The sequence below is a fragment of the Alnus glutinosa genome, chromosome 4 (assembly GCF_958979055.1).
Source record: "Alnus glutinosa chromosome 4, dhAlnGlut1.1, whole genome shotgun sequence".
NCBI classification, from domain to species: Eukaryota; Viridiplantae; Streptophyta; class Magnoliopsida; order Fagales; family Betulaceae; genus Alnus; species Alnus glutinosa.
In genome coordinates, this window is record NC_084889.1 from 3,166,683 (window position 1) to 3,186,571 (window position 19,889).

Genomic DNA, 19,889 nt, shown 5'->3' on the forward strand with positions numbered 1-19,889 from the left:
AATTAAAAAGCTTTAAAAATTAATTAAAAAAAAATTAAAAAGGCATAAAAAAAAATATCATCTCCGTCTTTTCCCTAAACACATGTATCATCTGTGATACGAATTGAAGCACAGGAGGAAAAAAATAAAATTTTAAACCACAAGTACCAAAAAGGTGTTTGACCCTAATATTTAAAAAAAAAATTAAAAAAAAAATTGCACTATTAGTCTTTGTAGTTAGCCTAAATTATAAATCATTTTCTGTGATACAAAAAATAATTGTAAGGTCCTTGTGATAGGCAAAAATTACAAATTACTCTTTGAAATTGTTTTCCATCTACAAACTTAACAAAAACCGATAGATGTCACGTCAGTCCAAAAAACATACAACAAATGTCACTCTTAATTAAAATATATATATATATATATATAAATTAAAAATTAAAAACCAACAAAAAAAAAAAAATTGGGCGGAGGCCAAAGGGGAAGTAAAGGGGGAGGGAACAACATTACAACGTGGGAGAGAAAGAGAGGAGGAAAATCAGGGGGAATTTGAAAAAAAAAAAATGAAATGAAACCTAAATCATGCGTGCTTTCAATATTTTTTTATTAAATACCTCACATGCACATATGGAAAGAGCCAAAATCAAACTGCTATCTCGGTTTAAAAAAGTATCATATTTAGTACCAGTCATTAATGAAAATGCACACTTGATACTTCTGTCTACGCCCTGTTCATAAAAATAAAAAAATGTTTAGATAATTTTTTAATATTTTTTTCATCCTACATGATAATAAAAGCATAAGTATCACATGTGATACACGGCTACGTAGAATGATAATTTGAGTTGGCTTAAAATATGTGGCAACCAGAGTGTATAAGTGCCACCACTTTAAGGGGGGGTGACGTAGGCTGTAGGCAGCTATCAAAAAAAATGAAGGAAATTATACGAAAGTACCAAGTATGTATTTCTATTAACTATAGCTGACAGATACCACATTTAATGCTTTTTGAAACCGAGAAGGCTATTTGATTTTGGCCCTTACCGCAGCTAAAAAAAAAAAAAAAAAAAAAAAAAAAAATACCAATCTGGGTTAACTTACCAATGCCACATTAACTTTCTGTATGCTTTAGGCCTTTTATTAATTTTCCTATCCTGTTTGTCCAAGCAAAAGCTTTTTTTCGCACAGCCTCACCGTTCCGCTTGTCTTCGTTTCAGCTGCTCAGGGAGGAGGGAAGGACCCCATCTCTTCCCTCCTCTCTTCCTCCTCCTTTCTCTATGAATATTTTTGCTTTGTTGCTTTTAACCTAGAGGTTTCTCTAACCCTTTTCACATCTCATAAGGTTTTATCTGTCATTTCGGACGACTTTTTCCGCCCAGCTATGAAACCTCATGGTCTTGGTTTCTCCATCGGGCTGGTCTCTTCCTCCTCCATGTTTGCTGGTTTCTCCCTTGCTTTGGTGACCAGTTTCAAAGATCTTAGATTTAATTTTTTCAAAGCTAGATCTACATTCTTCCATTGGTCCCGGCATTCCACACGCCACTCCACCGCTCTCACCGGCGATCCAACTTCCCGATGCTACCAACCACGTCTTCTTCTGCCATCCACACGCCAATGCGTGGACCTCTTGCACCAATGTGTGGATCTCATGAGCCAGAGCTCTTCGCCCTGCCAATCCCTATTGTTGCAATGTTTTGAGTTTTTTCTTTTTGCAGCTTGTATGTTATTTTATTTTACTTGGGTTATTGTCTTATTTTAGGAAAAACTTTTGTATTTGAATTTGTGTTGGTGCCTCTATTTTCAATCCTAGATTTGAACTTTAATAGTACTTTTACCACTTCAGTCTCATTCGGGTGGTTGTTATTCTCAAGTGGGGGTACATATAAGTTTGTCTTAATCTGTAGCTTATGTAACTACCTTGTGCAGCCATTTGAGAGGACTAGGTCATTTGTTTGACCAATTTCTTACAATTTGTAATTATTTTTGCAATTTTTTTGGTCTGTTTTGAGTTTATTGTTGGGAAGCCCACTACTTTTTCGTTTATAGGATCGTCCACTTCTTCTTCATTTTGGATCAGGAGTGGAAATGATCCTCCTATGTAACATTTTCCCTTAATCAATTAAAAGAAGAAAAAAAAAATCTGTATGCTTTACGAAAGAAGAAATTGTCCGTAGCATTACTCCAAGATCCTCACCGCTAGTTTACTATTATATATATATATATAATTATTTTTTTTCCTTAAGTCAAAACATTTGCTAGGACCGTAAATGAACATAATTGCTAGCAAACAATTTTGGGCTTAGCTCATTTATTATATAAACATAGGCTTGAACAATAATTTATACTCATTTGTTAAACGAGGTGAAATTGTATAAGTTTGTATAACTTCATTTTTATTATTTTAATAATATTAGTTTTTACTTTATAATGAGAATATGTTAAGTATTTAAAATGATAAATAATAATTATTATTATTTATAATATAATAGATATAACTTGAATTTTTATAATTGTGAGCTTGGATATATATGTTGTGTATTAGTGTGTATATGTGTGGGTTTATGTGTATGTATATATATATATATATATATATATGTGTGTGTGTGTGTATGTAATGAATATATATACATACTATAACTCTATAAGATAAACATATAAACTCAATATTAGATTGTTTAAAATTTGAGTAAACTTTTATAATTACTCAAATAATAAATTTTAACTATAATTAAATAACTACTCATTAATAGGATTTAAAAATAAAAAAAATAAAAAACAAAACAACAACAATTACAGTTTTATCTTTATATATGAAATAAATAAGCTAATTGAGCTTGTTCGAACTTAAACAAATTATTTAGCATAAGTTTGCATGGGTTAAACATGTCAGTCATTCATTTCATTGCATTCAATAAAATTCAATTCATTATGAATCTAGATTTGTAGGCCCAGAACTGGCCTACTAAAGCCTTGGGCCGCACTTGGGCCTAAAATAACAAGAATTGATTGGGCCTCTTTATATGGTTGCTTATTTTGTGTGTAGCAGCTCTTGTTTGTTGCTCTATCTGAAATCCATGTTAAAGATCATTCTCTTCGATTAGCTTCCCTAGCCTTGCTAGTTCATGACAACGATTTTATTGCTGTTAACTTTTATGTACCCTTCGAACTGACAACGTCCCGTTCAAATACAATTTTCTCAAAAAGTCTACAAAAATTTGCCAATGTCCTATATAATAAAAATTGTGAAAATAAAAACTATATATTGAATTACACTGAGAATTGCAGAGGAAACACCTAATATATAGAGGCCAACTAATCTAGTAGTAACTAAGGGTGAAAATTTGGTTACAGTTATTGGTTATTGGTTAAAATCGGTAACTGTAAGCAGGGTAGCCGGTTGGCCAAAATCGCTAACCAGCTCCGGTAAATGAGTAGCCGGTTAATCGGATATTTAATAACCAACAGTTACCGGTTGATATATACCCAGTTATCGGTTATAATTAGTTTCACTATTTTTTAAAATCGACAACTGCTCCGGTAGAGGCCACTTACTGATTATTTTCAACTGAATATCAAATTAGTTGATCGGTTATCCGGTTATCGGCCAGTTATAATCGGCCGGCTTTATACTCTTAGCTGCAACCTAATAATATACTCAGATAGTACAACAGTACAATGTAGAAGTACCACAGAACACTAGGCTTGGGCCAATATAGTCTAACATATAATATAACAAAAATACTGTATATCCATTAAAATCCATGAAGCATATCATTACAATGAAGCCCAATAGCAATTCCAACATGAGTCCATGATATTTTTTTTTTTTAATTTAAAACAAAAAAAAAAAAAAAAAGAAGAATGAAACCTGTTGGACCCATGGACCCAAGACGCCACCCTTTAAAAGAGGCCCTTCGGTTTAAGGCCCAATGACCCGAGAGCACCCTGGTGATACCACACCGAATTCGCTCCTCCACCACCGAATAGGCTCATAACCCATTTGCATTTTGCACTGTCTACAAAATAAAGGAGAATTTTCAGGAGAATTTAACGCATACTTAAATCAATTATTTAGCATTTCTTCATTTTCATTTTTCTCATGCTAAGAAGATTATTTGTACATGTCGATTAGGTGTTTAGGATAAAATATTTAATTAAAATGTGAGGTAAATTACGAAAAAGATTTGAACTCAAAATCGCTGCTAGTAAAGTATATTAAATCACCATTCATTTAAAAAATTTAAGTTGATTAAAAGAACGAATTTAATAACTTTATTAATTAATATTATAACTATTGAGTATGTACGTGTAAATATAAAAAGATTTGAATCCCAGGTCAAAACTTTCCAAAGTTAGAATTTAGGTTCCTAAAACTAACAAAAACTCTTAAGCAAACCTTTAAACTCATCACAACTCACATTAATCATTGCGTGAGAATTAAGTTAGAAGCTTTCTTAATTAAAGAGTATGTTGGTCTTTTCATCTATCAATATACAGGGGTTTTTCTTTCCAAAACTGGACTGTCATTCAATTCCAAATAAACCAATAACATTTAATAAATGAAGTGGGATTCACAATAATTGTAAGGCAACGACAAATGCAGCTTATCTTGGAGAATTATTTTAGGTCACTTTTGTCAGTACAAGCTCCTTTTTTCCTGCTTTAAATAATTCCAAACCTTAAAAAGTAACTTCTAGGGCAGGGATTAGCTAGAGATGATGAGCACCAAACCAGCGGGACGAATGGGAACGTACAGTGAGAATGAGAGAGTAGAATCGACCATTTTTAACACGATTATCAAATTAGTAAGTTATAATTTAGGAGTTTTATACCGTTAAATTAAATTGGTCGAATTAGGTTGATTTATATAATATTGTACTTATGTTTCGATAATTAAAATCTGACACATGACATTTATGATTGACGAATTTTGTCCTCGTAGGATCAAATATACACACGTATAACCGATGCCGAGGCAAAATACATTATCATGAAAAATGTATGACTTCGTATACTAATACCTTTTCTCTCTCTCTCTCTTTTTTTTTTTTAAGTGTTTAAATTTTTTGTTTCGTATTATGATATATTATTTTATGTGCTAACAAATTAAAAGACCAAGTTAAGGCAATAATATCTTTTTTTTTTAAGTACAATCCCGCGCGAACTGAACCAAACCAAAAAAGAGGGGGGGAGGGGGTCGTAATTACCTCTACGAATAGGGAAGGATGGAAAGGGGTGGTTGCGGCCTAATAAACCATACGATGAGAACATATGAGAACATACAATAAGTTATATTGATCAGATGGAAGAATGGCAGGGAAAGCCGCGGCCAATAAATCACATGATGAGCCCAATAAGCTATATTTTTATCTTTCTTTCGGTCTTCTGTTACAGTAAACATGTAGAAACTGAGCTTTCCATTATGCAACTAGAGATGAAAGAGGTTGGCAACTCTTAAAAGGTACCTACCTAACACAGTAAATATTGTTCGATCAATCAATCAATCTAATGCTCATGATACACCGTACCGTGGTGGTGATGCCAACTTCTTCTTCTTTTTTATCAGTCATGTCAAAGTAAGATGACATGCATAGACCCCTTTTGGTTGGATTGTTTTTTTGGTCAGTCAATAATTGCAGGCTAAGCAAGAAAGGACTCCTTCCAAATCCTCCCCCCCCACAAGACCTCTCCCTTGGGGGATGGTTTTGAACATGCTTGTTAAAGATGCACGGAATCCTTTGAGCAATTAATTTTATTAGCCTTTAATTAGGATTTACTGTAGGGATAACTAACGTTTAATTTTAGTGTGTTGAGAAAAGAATATTATCGGCTTCTGTTTACATTTGTTAGAACATTTATTCTCTTCTCAAACAAAGACCAATTCATAACTATAAAAGAGATAATAAGTCAGCAATGTTGGATCAGAAGTAACTCTGATGCTTAAGTTAGTAATATGTTTAAAGGAGATCGAAATGGAAGAAAGAGAGACCCTAAAAGACTAAGCAACAAGAGCATTAATAATAAAAGAGAATTTCCCACATGATTATAATGTACCCTATGTATAGATTCTCTTGATATCGATCTATTGCGCGCCTAACGTGCCTCTGTCCAGCGCTGAATAAGCCTATGCTGTGTCTGACGTATAAGAAAGGGGGCAACTAAAAAGCGCCACAAGAATGAGAGAGTCACTTACAAGCAAAAGAAAATTCCATGGATAAACAGAAGATATGTTTGGGGAAAGATGAGCTGCACCTCAATAATTAGTTAGTGAGGGGTTTGGAAAAGCATAAAGCAATTGATGTTGATGCCCTTTTTAATGATCAGAGAGGCACATGCGAAACCAACATTGCCAGAGTCCTTTTTTCCTTCTTTTTTCAAATTTCTTCCTCCCATTCCCCACTTCTTGTGGTCCGACCTCCCTTATCCTATCACATTCAACCCCTTCTCTTTTCATCACTAAACTTGATCACATCAAGCTTTAGTCCCCATTTTTCTTTCTCCCATCAACCAACTTGATATGTTTTTCTCTTCCCATCCCCACCTCAAAGATTCCAAGGACGATCCAACCTAGTAGTGACCAACCGCTCTTGTCCTTATCGTCGTTTGCCTCTCATTTAAATTAAATATTTTATGTGTGGCTTCCCAACGACACGCTTGCGTGAAGGGTATTGTTGAAATATTCACATCAGATGACACTTTAACACCCATTCTCCTTCCCTTTATAGATCCCAGCCCAGTCCACTCTTTATAATTATCCTACCTTCCTGACACCCGTATATCTCCAACAAAAGCCTCTCGTGGTTTCCTTGAACCAATACCTTAAACAGAAGTCCAATAATGCCTCCTGTACACTCCAGCCCGTTTTACCGAATGGAGAATCCGGCAATACTGTCTTTCCTCCGGCATAGTGCTCCGGGTCCGGGTGGTGAGAAACGCACAAAGTCCACCGGCGGGCTCCTAAAAATGTTCAAGCTCTTCCCCATGTTGACCTCAGGGTGCAAGATGGTGGCACTTCTGGGAAGACCCAGAAAGCCTTTACTCAAGGACAATGCGACGACGGGGACCATTTTCGGTTATCGGAAAGGGAGAGTAAGCCTAGCCATACAGGAGGACCCTCATTGCATGCCGATCTTTGTCATAGAGCTACCGATACACAGCAGTGCTTTTCATAAGGAAATGTCGTCGGATGTAGTCAGAATCGCGCTAGAGAGTGAAACAAAATCTCACAAGAAGAAACTGTTGGAGGAGTTTGTCTGGGCGGTTTATTGTAATGGGAGAAAGATAGGTTACTGTATTAGGAGGAAGCAGATGTCCGATGATGAGCTTTATGTCATGCAGCATTTGCGAGGGGTCTCAATGGGTGCCGGGGTTCTTCCATCCCCGTCGGAGAAAGAAACAGCCGATGGGGAATTGACGTACATAAGAGCCAGATTCGAGAGAGTTGTTGGATCAAAGGATTCGGAATCTTTGTACATGATAAATCCAGATGGTGCAGCAGGGCCAGAATTGAGTATTTTCTTTGTAAGGGCTCATTAATTAGAGTATTATGTTCCTTTCTGCGTCGGATTTTCGGCAATTTGCTGCTCATTAATAGCAATTTCAACAGCAAATGTGAGAGAATTTTTATAAAGTTTACTTACTAGCTCTCAACAAGTAGGCGGACTATTTGAAACCTTTGGACAAATAGAGCCGTAAAATCTCTCTCACCTTTGCAATTCGCAGCAAAATTGTTGTCCTTCCTTTCTATGTTTATATATATATTTTAAAGAAAGCTTTTTAAAAGTTACATAAAAATCATTTTTTCAAGCTTTTTGCTTGTTCAATGTGATTAGTGGAAATATTTCGCCACGGGTTTGTGGTCTCGCCTGTATATATATGGTTAATTAGTCGTTGCCGCTTGCATGGCCGAGTGTGAAATTAAACGCCCGGCTTGTTTAATTGGAATTGATTTCCAGAAGCATATATATGACTGAATTTTCTTCAGAATTTACAGTTTGTTCAGTGATCTTCGGGCTACCATATATACCTTCCCTGCAATTGAAAATTTGTTCATTGCAAGTATAAGTGTCATGTATCTTGATTGAATCAGTTTAGGGTTTAGTCCGGGTCCGTTTGGTTTAATAGTTTCAAAAATAGAAATTTCAAAACGTAATTAATAAAAATTAATGCAGATAAATATTTGATAAAATTGTGTATTTTGTTTAAAAATACAATTAAACCTTTAAAATCATGGGTTTTTAAAAATGTACATCTTACTTAGCACAAAAACATGAGTTTTAATTTTCTCATTTTCAAACAGTTCTCTATTTTTTTAATTTTATTTTTCAAACAAGACAATTTCTGCAATTTCATAATTAATATAATGATGTGTGTTTGGCCAGTGAGATAGCTAGCGGGGCCAAAGGCACAGTCTCTGAAATTAAACATGGGGTCTTTGAAAGGAACAACAGCATGTGATTGAGTAGAGCTAGCTCTCATCTCTCATCTATATATGTAGAACTGTATGGATTATTCCGCGCAGAAATTGAGGTAAGTGAAAGCTTAAATATTGTATGTGAGCACTAATCTAACACTTTTTTAAGTAGCCGTAAAGACGATTAATGATTGATAATGCATTTTCTTTGCACAGTCAAACTGGATTGTGATCGAGTACATGCAAAACAAGGAGAGAATCACCGGAGTGGTGCCGGCACGAGGGACAGCAGAGAAACCTCATTAAGCGAGTAGAATATTTTGAGAGGAAATGTATGAGCATTCACGATGGTTTCTTCAAATTTTAATTTCTCTAAATTTAATTCTAAAAAACTACTAATTTAGCAACTTTTCAAATCTACTAAACATCAAACTCTCTAAATATTTTTCTACTTTAACTAAATATTATTTTTTTTATTAGTGAAACTAACTAACATAATTTAATTTTTTAACCCAACTACAACTTTAATTCAAACCCTAGCTGTGCATAGGGAAGAAATAATATTAATTAATATTAAGAAAAGTTAACTTTTATTTTTTAAGCTCTTTACATTTAAAGAGGAATTATGACCGGTATTAAATATAACATTGGCTAAAGAGCATGTTATATGATTTTTTTTAGGGATAAATACCCCATTGGTACCTGAGTTTTACGTGTTTTTAAATTTAGTACCTCAGTTTTGTTTTGTATCATAGGTGATACCTGAATTAAGGGTAAAAACCCATTTGGTACCTCTGTTAGATTTTCTGTCCAAATTTTAACGCAACGCCTCGCCACGTGTCAACCGCTGAGGTTGACACGTGGCACTACATAAAAAAAATTAAAAATTAAAAATTAAAAATTAAAAATTAAAAATTAAAATCTTTAGAAAATGATTAAAAATAATAAAATTTTAAAAAAGAAAATTAAAAAAAGAAAAAAGAAGAGGGGTGGCTGAGCCACCCCCCTTGGCCACCATGGGGGTGGCCGGCCACCCCATTTTGGCCAAGGAGGTGGCCCAGCCACCCCCTTGGCCGGTCTGACCGGTCTGGGGTGGCCGAACCACCCCATAGGGGGTGGTTCGGCCACCCCACAGTTGAAAAAAAAAAAAATAATAAAAAAAAATTGAAGGGTTTTGGCCCTAGGGGGTGGCCGAACCACCCCCTAGGGCCAAAACCCATCAAAAAAAAATTGAGGGTTTGCCCTTGGGGGTGGCCGAACCACCCCCGTGGCCCTAGGGGGTGGTTCGGCCACCCCCTAGGGCCAAAACCCTTCAAAATTTTTTTTTTTTTTTTTTTTTTTCAACTGTGGGGTGGCCGAACCACCCCATAGGGGATGGTTCGGCCACCCCAGACCGGCCAGACCGGCCAAGGGGGTGGCTCAGCCACCCCTCTTCTTTTTTCTTTTTTAATTTTTTTTTTTTAATTTTTTTTTTAATCATTTTCTAAATATTTTAATTTTTAATTTTTAATTTTTTTTTATGTAGTGCCACGTGTCAACCTCAGCGGTTGACACGTGGCGAGGCGTTAAAATTTGGACGGAAAATCTAACAGAGGTACCAAATGGGTTTTTACCCTTAATTCAGGTACCACCTGTGATACAAAACAAAACTGAGGTACTAAATTTAAAAACACGTAAAACTCAGGTGCCAATGGGGTATTTATCCTTTTTTTTTTTTTTGTTGTCAAATTAGAGTAAAAATCAAATGTAGAGAGCCCATTAAGAATACTTTAATGCAATGGTACTGGTACTAAAAGCATTTAAAGTCGACAGTTTGGATTTGTAAGGTAAGATTTTATTCATTGATTAAGAGTTGAACATAATTTTCAGTAAGGTCACATCTAATTTTTTAAGAGTAGATGTAAAGGTGCGACTGATGTTACTGAGATGACTATTATCGCTTTAGGAAAGGCCTTCAATAAAGTTCTTACTAGTTCCTTTTTGATGCATTATTATGTGCCAATTTCTAGTTATAAAGTTGAGAATTGAGATATAACACCTCAATATATTCTTGTGAGTGAATTTAATCATTTAATATTTTTAACTTTTCTTTTCACATGTGGGTTCATTTCCTCTCTCTCAATAATTGAGATACAAATTTGCTTAAATCACCAATTATTTCAAAAATTTAAGTTAATAAAAAAAGTATGAATTTAATCGTTTAATTTCTATTTGAAGTTAATACTTTTCTTAATTTTATGTAACCTTTTGAAACTCATGAGTTTGAGGCTTCGAAATAATAATTCACAGGGGAACAAGAGTTGTGATTGCTGAGAACCTTATACTTCTGCTTAAATCACCGATTATCTCAAAAATAAAAATTAATATAAAAAGAGTAATCCAAAAAACAAATTGTTGAAATTCAGATCCGCAGTCTCCTTGCCATGTATTGAAACAGGCCCTTTTTTTTTTTTTTTTTTTTAAACCAAGAAAAAATTCCTATAGAAATCTTCAAAAACTACAAATCAGGATCCCACAACAAGAGATCTAGGGACAAAACTCTTTTCCCTAAGCACCAAATTAGAAATACATACAGGTATCTCTTCAAACCAACAACAATCTAGATTATACAAAGCTGCTACCTTGGCTAGAACGTGTGCCACGCCATTCAACTCTCTGGGTACATGAACAAAATCTGTAAATTAAAAACTTTTTAGCTCCAATGATACACTCTCTGTTATATGCCCAGCCTTGGAGAAATGTGGAGGAGGAGAATTAATATCAGAAATAACTTGGGCAGCATCTCCTTCAAGATGACTTCACTAAGGCCCAGCTCTTTACAAAACAAAACTGCCATTAAAGCAGCAAAGGACTCTGCAATTCTGGAGTCAGTTTCAATATTCTGCATGATACTACTTCCACCCACAAAATCCCCCAAACTATTTCTAGCCACAATGCCCACCCCTATGCATTTTTTCTTAAAATTTATAGAGGCATCCCAATTAACTTTTACTCGTCCATGGGGGGAGGACTCCATCTATCCATCCTGGAGGAGGAAACACTTTCTGACTGCAGAACATTAGATTCCTCCAAGCTGTTCCATTTTCTAAAATCCTCCAACGATAGGATAGCTTCTTCTAACACCTCTTTTGGATGTCTTAACACCCCTTCAAAAACCAAAGAGTTTCTACGAAGCCAAACTTTCCTCGCCACAACTGCCAAAAGCTCCACTTGATCCTTGCTGAACCTTTGCAAACTATATTCCAGTAAATGCACAAAGCTCGACAGATGGGTATTACATTTTTGGAAACAAGAGAACTTTTCACCCCACACGTCTTGGGCAGCAAGACATGACCACACAGCGTGTATGGTTGTTTATTCTTCTGAGCCACAGCAGGGACAGGAACAATCATCCACCACCTTGCGCTGAAGCTGAAACTGATTAACCCTTGAAACAGGCCTAATTATTTGGTCGATCCAGCATTCCAGAATTATTCATTATCAGATTGGGCCTATATTTGAGTACAGAGACACAGAGAGAGAGAGTAGCATCGATCCTGACAAGAATGTCCTGCTGAGCCATATCATATGACTTTCAGACTATATATATTCCCATTGTTCTTTTCTCGCCATTGTATGTTCAAACGCATTGTAAAAAGGTCTACAGGAATCGGAGCAAGGCCATTCTTATCCTGCATGAGGCTAAGAATGTTCAGCCAAATGGGCCTCATCAGGATCTCTCACCATTCTAGTCAAGATAACAGCAATCTGAACAGAATATTGTAGCCAATTAATCCCGATTCTTAATTGGTAGATATACGAGGTACATAACGGTAAAGAAATCTTCTCATTTTTATCTTTTGAGCAAGTGTTAAAATGTAAATTAGCATGTGCCTGTAGGCTTTTAACTCAATTTCTCGTTGAAATACCACGTGTACTCTTCAGTACATGCACACTTGGTCACCTCTTGGTCAGATAAAAATAAACTGGTATTCGGTCCTGGACCAAAAGAACAAGCTTATGGTTGTAGGAATTATAGCCCGAGACCACAATGGCCATGTGCGGGCTTCCATGTGCACCATCGCACCTTATGTATTAGACTCAACAGTAGCAAAGGCTCTCGCAGCGTGGCAAGGAGTGGAATTTTGTCACGATTTTGGGATCCAATTTATCGTGCTGGAAGGTGACGCAAAGGAAATAGTTCTTGTCCTGAAAATTGGAGGTGACTATTTAGGAAGGTATGCAAGTATATCTGCAAATGCCTGTCACCTCCTAACATCATTACAGTCATGGGCAGTCACTAATTTGTAAAGAGAGATGGGAACGGTGCTGCACATAAACTTCGAGAATGACTGTTTTTCAGCGCCTACACCATTTAGTTGGGTGACCACCCAATAAAAAAATTTAGTTTCCAAATGATGTGTCATAATTGCATAAGATGGTGACATATTTTTCAAAATAATTAATCACATGAGATTAATTGTGACACTTTTTTTTTAATTTTGTCGTATTTCTCTGACTTATGTGCAGAAAAATAGATTTAAAAAGAGTATCGGACATGCTAGCCTAGCCCAAATTAATCTGTGGCAACTACCCAAGTACTGTTTTTGGACCAATGGAATTGCCACTCTGAACCTGCCCCAGAAACATATATTTTCTCCAATTTCGTTTTGGAAGGTTACATTTATTCCCGATCACCTTACTGCAAAGATTTTCGCTTTTTCTTTCCTTTTTATTTATTTTTTGGTTGAAAGCGAGAGCTTGAGACAGCTCGATCTTGAAACTTGACAAGATTTTAGTTGTTTATAGTAGCATAATGCATGGTACCATGGCTTAATTGGATCAGTATCTTTAGTCTTCAAAATATGAGCACTTGGCGACATACATTCCAAGCAATACAACCAAAGCAAGAATATCACACCGACAACTTTTTTAAGATTCTTACAGTTCACATATATATATATATATATATATATATATATATATATATATATAGAAATTATCATCAAAAATGGTAGAGGTGTCAAATCTTTTATCAATTGATAGGTACCAAGATGATGTAGAGCTTATTTATTAGAAACTATATTATTTCTTTTTATTAATTGTTTCGATCTCTTCCAATAAATAAGTTTCACATTATCTTGATACTCTTGATAAAAGATTTGGTACTCTTCGGCTCTTAGCATTTCTCAATTATCACGGTCCGGTCAGCAGTTGTCACTCTAAACAAAGAGTCGAAAAAATTATTATAATTCAGTATATTAAATTAATGTTTGTTCTTAGAGCATGTGATTTTTCCATACTAATATATGTAAGTAAATGACACACACACACACACACACACACACATATATATATATATATATATATATATATATATATATATATATGTTACATGTTCTATTATTCTTATTAAAAATAAATGTAAAATTTACATACTCTAAAATTAAATATTATATCAATTTAATAGAATAAATCAAAGAAACATAAAGTCAATTTAATACCAAGGTGAACGAAAACTTTGTACTTTCTTATCAGTGTTCTGGAACAAACAAGCAGCAAGCGAAAACAGGCAGAAGAAAACAAACAATGAATCAACAACCATGAACCAGTAGTTTGAGTCGTCTGACCGGGACGAGAAGGACAAATTACCCGTTCCCACGCGGTATTGGGCAGTGCTTCAGTGAATCCAGTACTCAGTAGGACCAAACCAACCGGCAAACGGGTTGGAAGGGAGCAGCATGGGCCCCACTGATCACTGCTGATCCAACGGCTCAGCCTTTTTTAACAAAGATATTTGTTTCATACTAATCATTTAAAATTTTAGAGTATATTACACATGAGTTATTAACATGACAGAGTTTTATCATTCAATTCAATTTATTAAAATAATCTTTCTTTAAAGCATGTAAAAATAAATAAATTTTAATAAAAATTATTGTAGTATTTGATTTTCACATGTTCTACGACAAATGTTAATGTAAAGAAAAATTCTGGCCTTATCAGTTATCACAATGACCATATTTTAGAAAACAATAAATATTGATGCAATAAAATATTAGTTTATTTAATTTAAAAATAATTATTAAAATGAAAATATGCGTAATACGTACAAATTTTGTAAGAAGGTCCTACCATATATATAACCACTTGTTGAGAATAATTGGCGTCCAAGTCTCTGAGGGCGGCCTGTCCTTCTACTGATCTTTGAAAACTTTGAAACAAGTCGGTGAGTTAGGGTTTGGTGCCAGCTGTAGTATCAACTGCTCAACTGCTTCTCGCTAAAGCTGCATCTCAGGGCAACCATAAGACTCCAAAATTCCATAAATAATGCCACGTGGGCCGCTAAGATGCAATGATGGATTCCACTCCCTGTTCACATTGTGGTAAAGCCCGTACTGTACAAGCTCCGAGACATGATGAAGCTCACATCGCTAGAATGTCACAACAGGTTAGGCAAACAAACAACCCAGTTTAAGATAAATATTCACATGGTATGGAGCTATTTATGGGAATAAAAGAAAAAGAAGAAAGATTGCATTGCTATATTTATTTTATTATAAAAGAAAAGGTACACATAATTCCCTTAAATTACTATCCCATTGTCAATGTCTTTTTCAAACTACTAATTGTGTTAAGAAAAATGTTAAAAATACTAGTAGTGCCCCCATTGTATCAATTTCACATAAAAAAATGTCATTGTCCTTCCCTAATGACAAAAATGTCATTTATAAATTTTTTAATTTTTTTTTTTAAAAAATATAAAATAACAAAAAGTTATAAAAAAATAATAAATTAAAAATATAAACGGGTTTTTCTCCTTTTATTTATTTTTTTATTTTTTATTTTTTTATTTTTTAGTTATTTTTTCATTTATATATATATATATATATATATATATATATATATATATATATATATATATATATATATATATATATATATATATAATTTTTTGTACTTTTTGTTGGTCTTAAAAAGATGTTGACATGTTTTGATAATTTGATTAAGTGGTAATTTGAGAGAATATATGTATTTTTTCCTATTATAAACAATAATGTAAATTTATGATTAGTATTTTTAGCATATTATATTTATAATGTAAACAATCTCAAAAGGATAAAGATTTTTTATAAACAAATGAATGTCAAATTTACTTGTTCAAAACACGAATGTCAATTTAATAAAATAAATTAGTAAAAAACTGCCCGACTGAATTATTTTACTAATACTAATCTTATTGTTCTAGTGCTCTCACCTTTACGTTGATGGTAAAGTGTCAAGTTCTCGGTACGCTTAAAAAAAAAACAAAAAAAAATGATTGTAATACTATAAATTCCGTATAAACTTGATGAAATGATTAAGCTACTATATATACCCATTTGAAGAGTGAAAAAGTTAAACCATTTCACAAATTATGAATTGACACATTAAGTTTATAAGAAATTTATAATAAAAGTTATATTATCGTTAACAACACATAAAAAAAAAAGAGTATAAAAAGATAAAATAAAATCTTTTTTATTTTATTTGAAATAGAGAAGAACTGATTAAGTAAAAAAAAGTTCAACAAAATTGTCTCGACCTTAAAGTCGGACTAATTAAACTTGGACAAAATTGGACGTCCTCTTTTAAGGTTGAGACAATTTTGTCCAACTTTTTGGCCTAACCAACTCGTCTTCATATCAATCCTATTTCCAGATGGAATATTAACCTATTTCATTTGGAATTATGAGACGAATATTATTGGTCTCATAATTTATTTTATTTTAAAAAAAATAAAAATTGTCACCTCCCTGACCAAAAATTTTAATCTGGCCAGTGGCCACTGCCATCAAGTTCAAACTTCAAACGACGAAAATAACGAGGGGAAATGCTTTAGTTCCCAACTTTTTATCCCAAAAAGTGGTTCCCAAATGATGTGTCATCATCCCATGAGATGATGACACATATCCCAAAATGATAAATCACATGAGATTGTGACACATCATTTAGAAACCAAATTTTAGAAAAAAAATATGGGATGTGTAGCACTCCTCAATAACGAGTGTCCAATAATTGTGGAATGTGTGTGTGACGCTCCAGGAGGACGAGTGTGGTGAGTAGCTTTCTTAGATTGCACAAAAAAGTCAAAGGGATTCAAACTCGAATCACGTGAGATTCTTACAGGCTGTTAGTGGGGCCTTCCTACGTGGAAGACGTTGAAGTCATCTTCAAACTAGTTATTTTAAGGGCTTACTTTTAACAGAGCTACTTTCCGTTGGTTGATTGTGGCCGTCGATTTGGGTGACCCTGGCTATGGATTTGGGACTTACAGCTGTGGGAGTTCGGCAAAGTAGTCAAAAAGGTTGCGGTCCCACATGCCGTTTTATAACGTTTATTTATGTGTTAAACAGCTCTTCCTCTCCTGTCATGTTTTAAACGCTCCCGATAAGTACTCCCCAAATCAGAGTACGATTAACATTTTTATTCACTAATTTTATCTAACTGATTTCGTTATAATCTCATTTTTGCCCCCCCTCCCCCATCACTTCACCATTTTTTTTTTGTTTGACATTTTTGCAAATTTTTTTCAGAAGTAAATAAAAAATATGCAAAGATAATAAAATTAAATATATCTTTTTACCTATATTATTATTTTCAAATTTAATGATTTAGATCGGAACAAGATTTTCTCAATTTAAAAAAAAATAAAAATGAGCCATTTTATTATTTAAATTATATTTACAATATTTAATGTATATAGGTTGTTTACATTGTTACATTATTTAAAATTTATTGATATTTTATATCATGTATATCTATTAACAGTGATTGCACACACCAGTGACACCACTTAACTTTGTTTAGCTAAATTGGACTTTATCATTTTGGTGTCTGTCACTAATGTGAAAGTATTGATGAAACTAAATAGGAAGAGAAGGAAAATATTCGTTAAGAGAAGAAGAAGAAAAAAAAAAAAAAAAAAAACAGAGAAAGAAATGATTACCAGATCTTAATGAATCTCGCGGCGGGCTAAAATCGTCAAATCCAGCATTCCAGACAAAGCAGAAGCAGAACTGCGACAAGATTTGCTCGCCGAAAGAAAAACTAAAATAAAAAAACGAGGTGCGTAGATAATCAGAACCCCCTAACCACTTTAAAACAATAGCCAATTTCCTAGAAGTATCCACTTGTGCTCTAGAGAGTCCCATTGGCGCCCAAGAAGTTCATGCACCTCTCTCTCTCTCTCTCTCTCTCTCTCTCTTTCTATGTGCGTGTCAGCGTGTGTGTATAAAACTGAATCACTTCCTTTCCTATTTCTGTACATGCGCCTTGCTTCTGAGAAGCTCGCTTGAAATCGAAATCCCACATTCAATTGCTCTCTCTTTCTGTGCTTTCTTAGATGGAAGGCATGCACAGGTGCTCTTCTACTGCTACTACTACGACTACGTCTGAGTCTTCCTCTTCAGACTCTTCTTTGTCCAGTAAGACACCAAGGGATTGTAATAAACCAGAGAGAATCAAAGGTCCATGGAGCGCCGAAGAAGACCAGATTTTGAAGCGTCTTGTCGAACGATATGGCCCCAGAAACTGGTCCCTGATAAGCCGTTACATAAAGGGTCGGTCGGGCAAGTCGTGCAGGCTCAGGTGGTGTAATCAGCTGAGCCCCAGCGTGGAGCGCCGGCCCTTCTCGCCGGCCGAGGATGAGACCATCTTGGCTGCCCATGCGCGGTTCGGGAACAGGTGGGCCACCATAGCCCGGTTGCTCCCGGGCCGGACCGACAATGCGGTGAAGAATCACTGGAACTCCACGCTGAAGAGGAGGATCGGAGAACAGCCAGTGGACGGTGGTGGTGGTGGTGGCGGCGATGGGGGCGCCTCGGGATCTGTGCAGTGCATGGGACTTGAGGAGGATGACCCATTGACTGCGTTGACCCTTGCGCCGCCGGGTATCGGTGGTGGTGGTGAAGGTGCGGTGGCGGAGCCGAGGCCGGAGCATTTGCCTTCGGGGTTTTGGGATTTCATGAAGGACGTCATTGCGAGGGAGGTGAGAGATTATGTGACCTCCACCTCGTACGAAAATTCGGGTTTTCATTAATGATGTCTTTTGATCGTGTATCGGTTGGTCTCAGTTGGGCTTGGATTAGTTTGGTGTTAAATTGTTAATATAATTTTAATTCGCAAATGGAAAATGTACCATTTCCATTGCCTAGGCTCCGATTTAAGCATTTTAAGGAATTTTCTCTGACAGCTATGGTGAACTGAAGCCGAAGGAGACAACTGCAGTGCTTTGTCATTGATCAAAGGAACGAAAAAACAAGCATGACATCTCAGTTGCTTTGCCACCAAGAAACCGTTCTAAACGTGTCAATAATTCATTGCCATATGAATGGAATCCGTATTATTTGTGCACAGATTACTCATAAAAGAGTGATTCTTCACTGTACTTTTGTTTTTTTTTTTCCTAACCTTTGATGATCAAGATTTCTCATCTCTAGATCCGAAAACATGGAAAACAAAATAAGTAATGCTTATTATGTAAGCGTAGAAATATATGTAAAATATAAAAATAAGGGAATAATAACTTAACCAAATAAAGAAAGTGAACACAAATTAGAGAAATTAAGGTGTGGTAATCAAGGTAAGGTAGGCCAAATAAGGTAGGTCGTCAATTAAATCAACCCTAAGAAAATAGTAATTTTATAAATTATATTTTTATTAAATAATTATTACACAAAACTGGCGTGGCAGTTTCAACCAACTCATACAGTGTCCAATAACAAAATGAATAAATAAATACCATTTTTAGGTTTTAAAAAATTGCCATTGTTAATTAAGAACTCCCCCCTTACCTTTTTACTTTACATTAATTGTTCAATGTGCATATTACCTAAGCATCTATAGACTATATATATAATAAATTAGACTATCAGAGCAATGCTATATACAAATCACATTTTTATTCTAAAGCTATTTGTAAAAGTGTTGAAATAAAAATCTTTGTAGTTATTTTTTTAAGTGTTTTGTATTTTATTTTTTGAGAAATGTCTTGTGAAAAGCGTTTTTTTTTTTAAAAAAAAAAAAAAAATTAAATTAAATTAGTGATTTGTTTTTAAAATAGTTTTTTACGAGGGGACGGCATACAAAACGTGTTAATTTGAGAAGATTTTTCAGTATTTGAAAGCTGAAACAGTTTTTATAATTTTTCCAAACAAAATTGATCATTTTATTTTGTTTCTGAATTTTTATTTATTTTTTAAAATTTAATTTCAGTATACAAATTTAAGGTTGTGAAAACAATATTAAAATCCAACCACAATGACCACTCATTATAGAAGGAGCTTTACTCAAAGATGTGTCCCACTTTACATAGACACTTTTGAATTTTATATTCCATCATGTCATGCATGTTTTAAATGTGCAACATTCAATTAAGCAACCCTGGGAATCAATTACACTACATCCAGTACTCCTTTACATTTCTTAAGCCAAATTCATGGTATGAGCTCGTTGGTTGACAAGCACATTTAAG

The 19,889-nt window shown here is 34.7% G+C and overlaps 2 protein-coding genes across 2 annotated transcripts; both read left to right on the forward strand.

The window, feature by feature from the left end:
* Window positions 1–6,716: 6,716 nt before the first annotated feature.
* On the forward strand, window positions 6,717–7,776 carry LOC133867044 (protein MIZU-KUSSEI 1). Its single transcript, XM_062303718.1, has one exon. It carries the CDS (start codon window positions 6,820–6,822, stop codon window positions 7,516–7,518), a length of 699 nt encoding a protein of 232 aa, XP_062159702.1. The 5' UTR covers window positions 6,717–6,819; the 3' UTR covers window positions 7,519–7,776.
* A 9,815-nt stretch (window positions 7,777–17,591) lies between these two features.
* Window positions 17,592–18,771, forward strand: LOC133866413 (transcription factor MYB73-like). Its single transcript, XM_062302928.1, has one exon. The coding sequence runs from the start codon at window positions 17,760–17,762 to the stop codon at window positions 18,453–18,455; it is 696 nt and encodes a 231-aa protein (XP_062158912.1). The 5' UTR covers window positions 17,592–17,759; the 3' UTR covers window positions 18,456–18,771.
* Window positions 18,772–19,889: the final 1,118 nt, after the last annotated feature.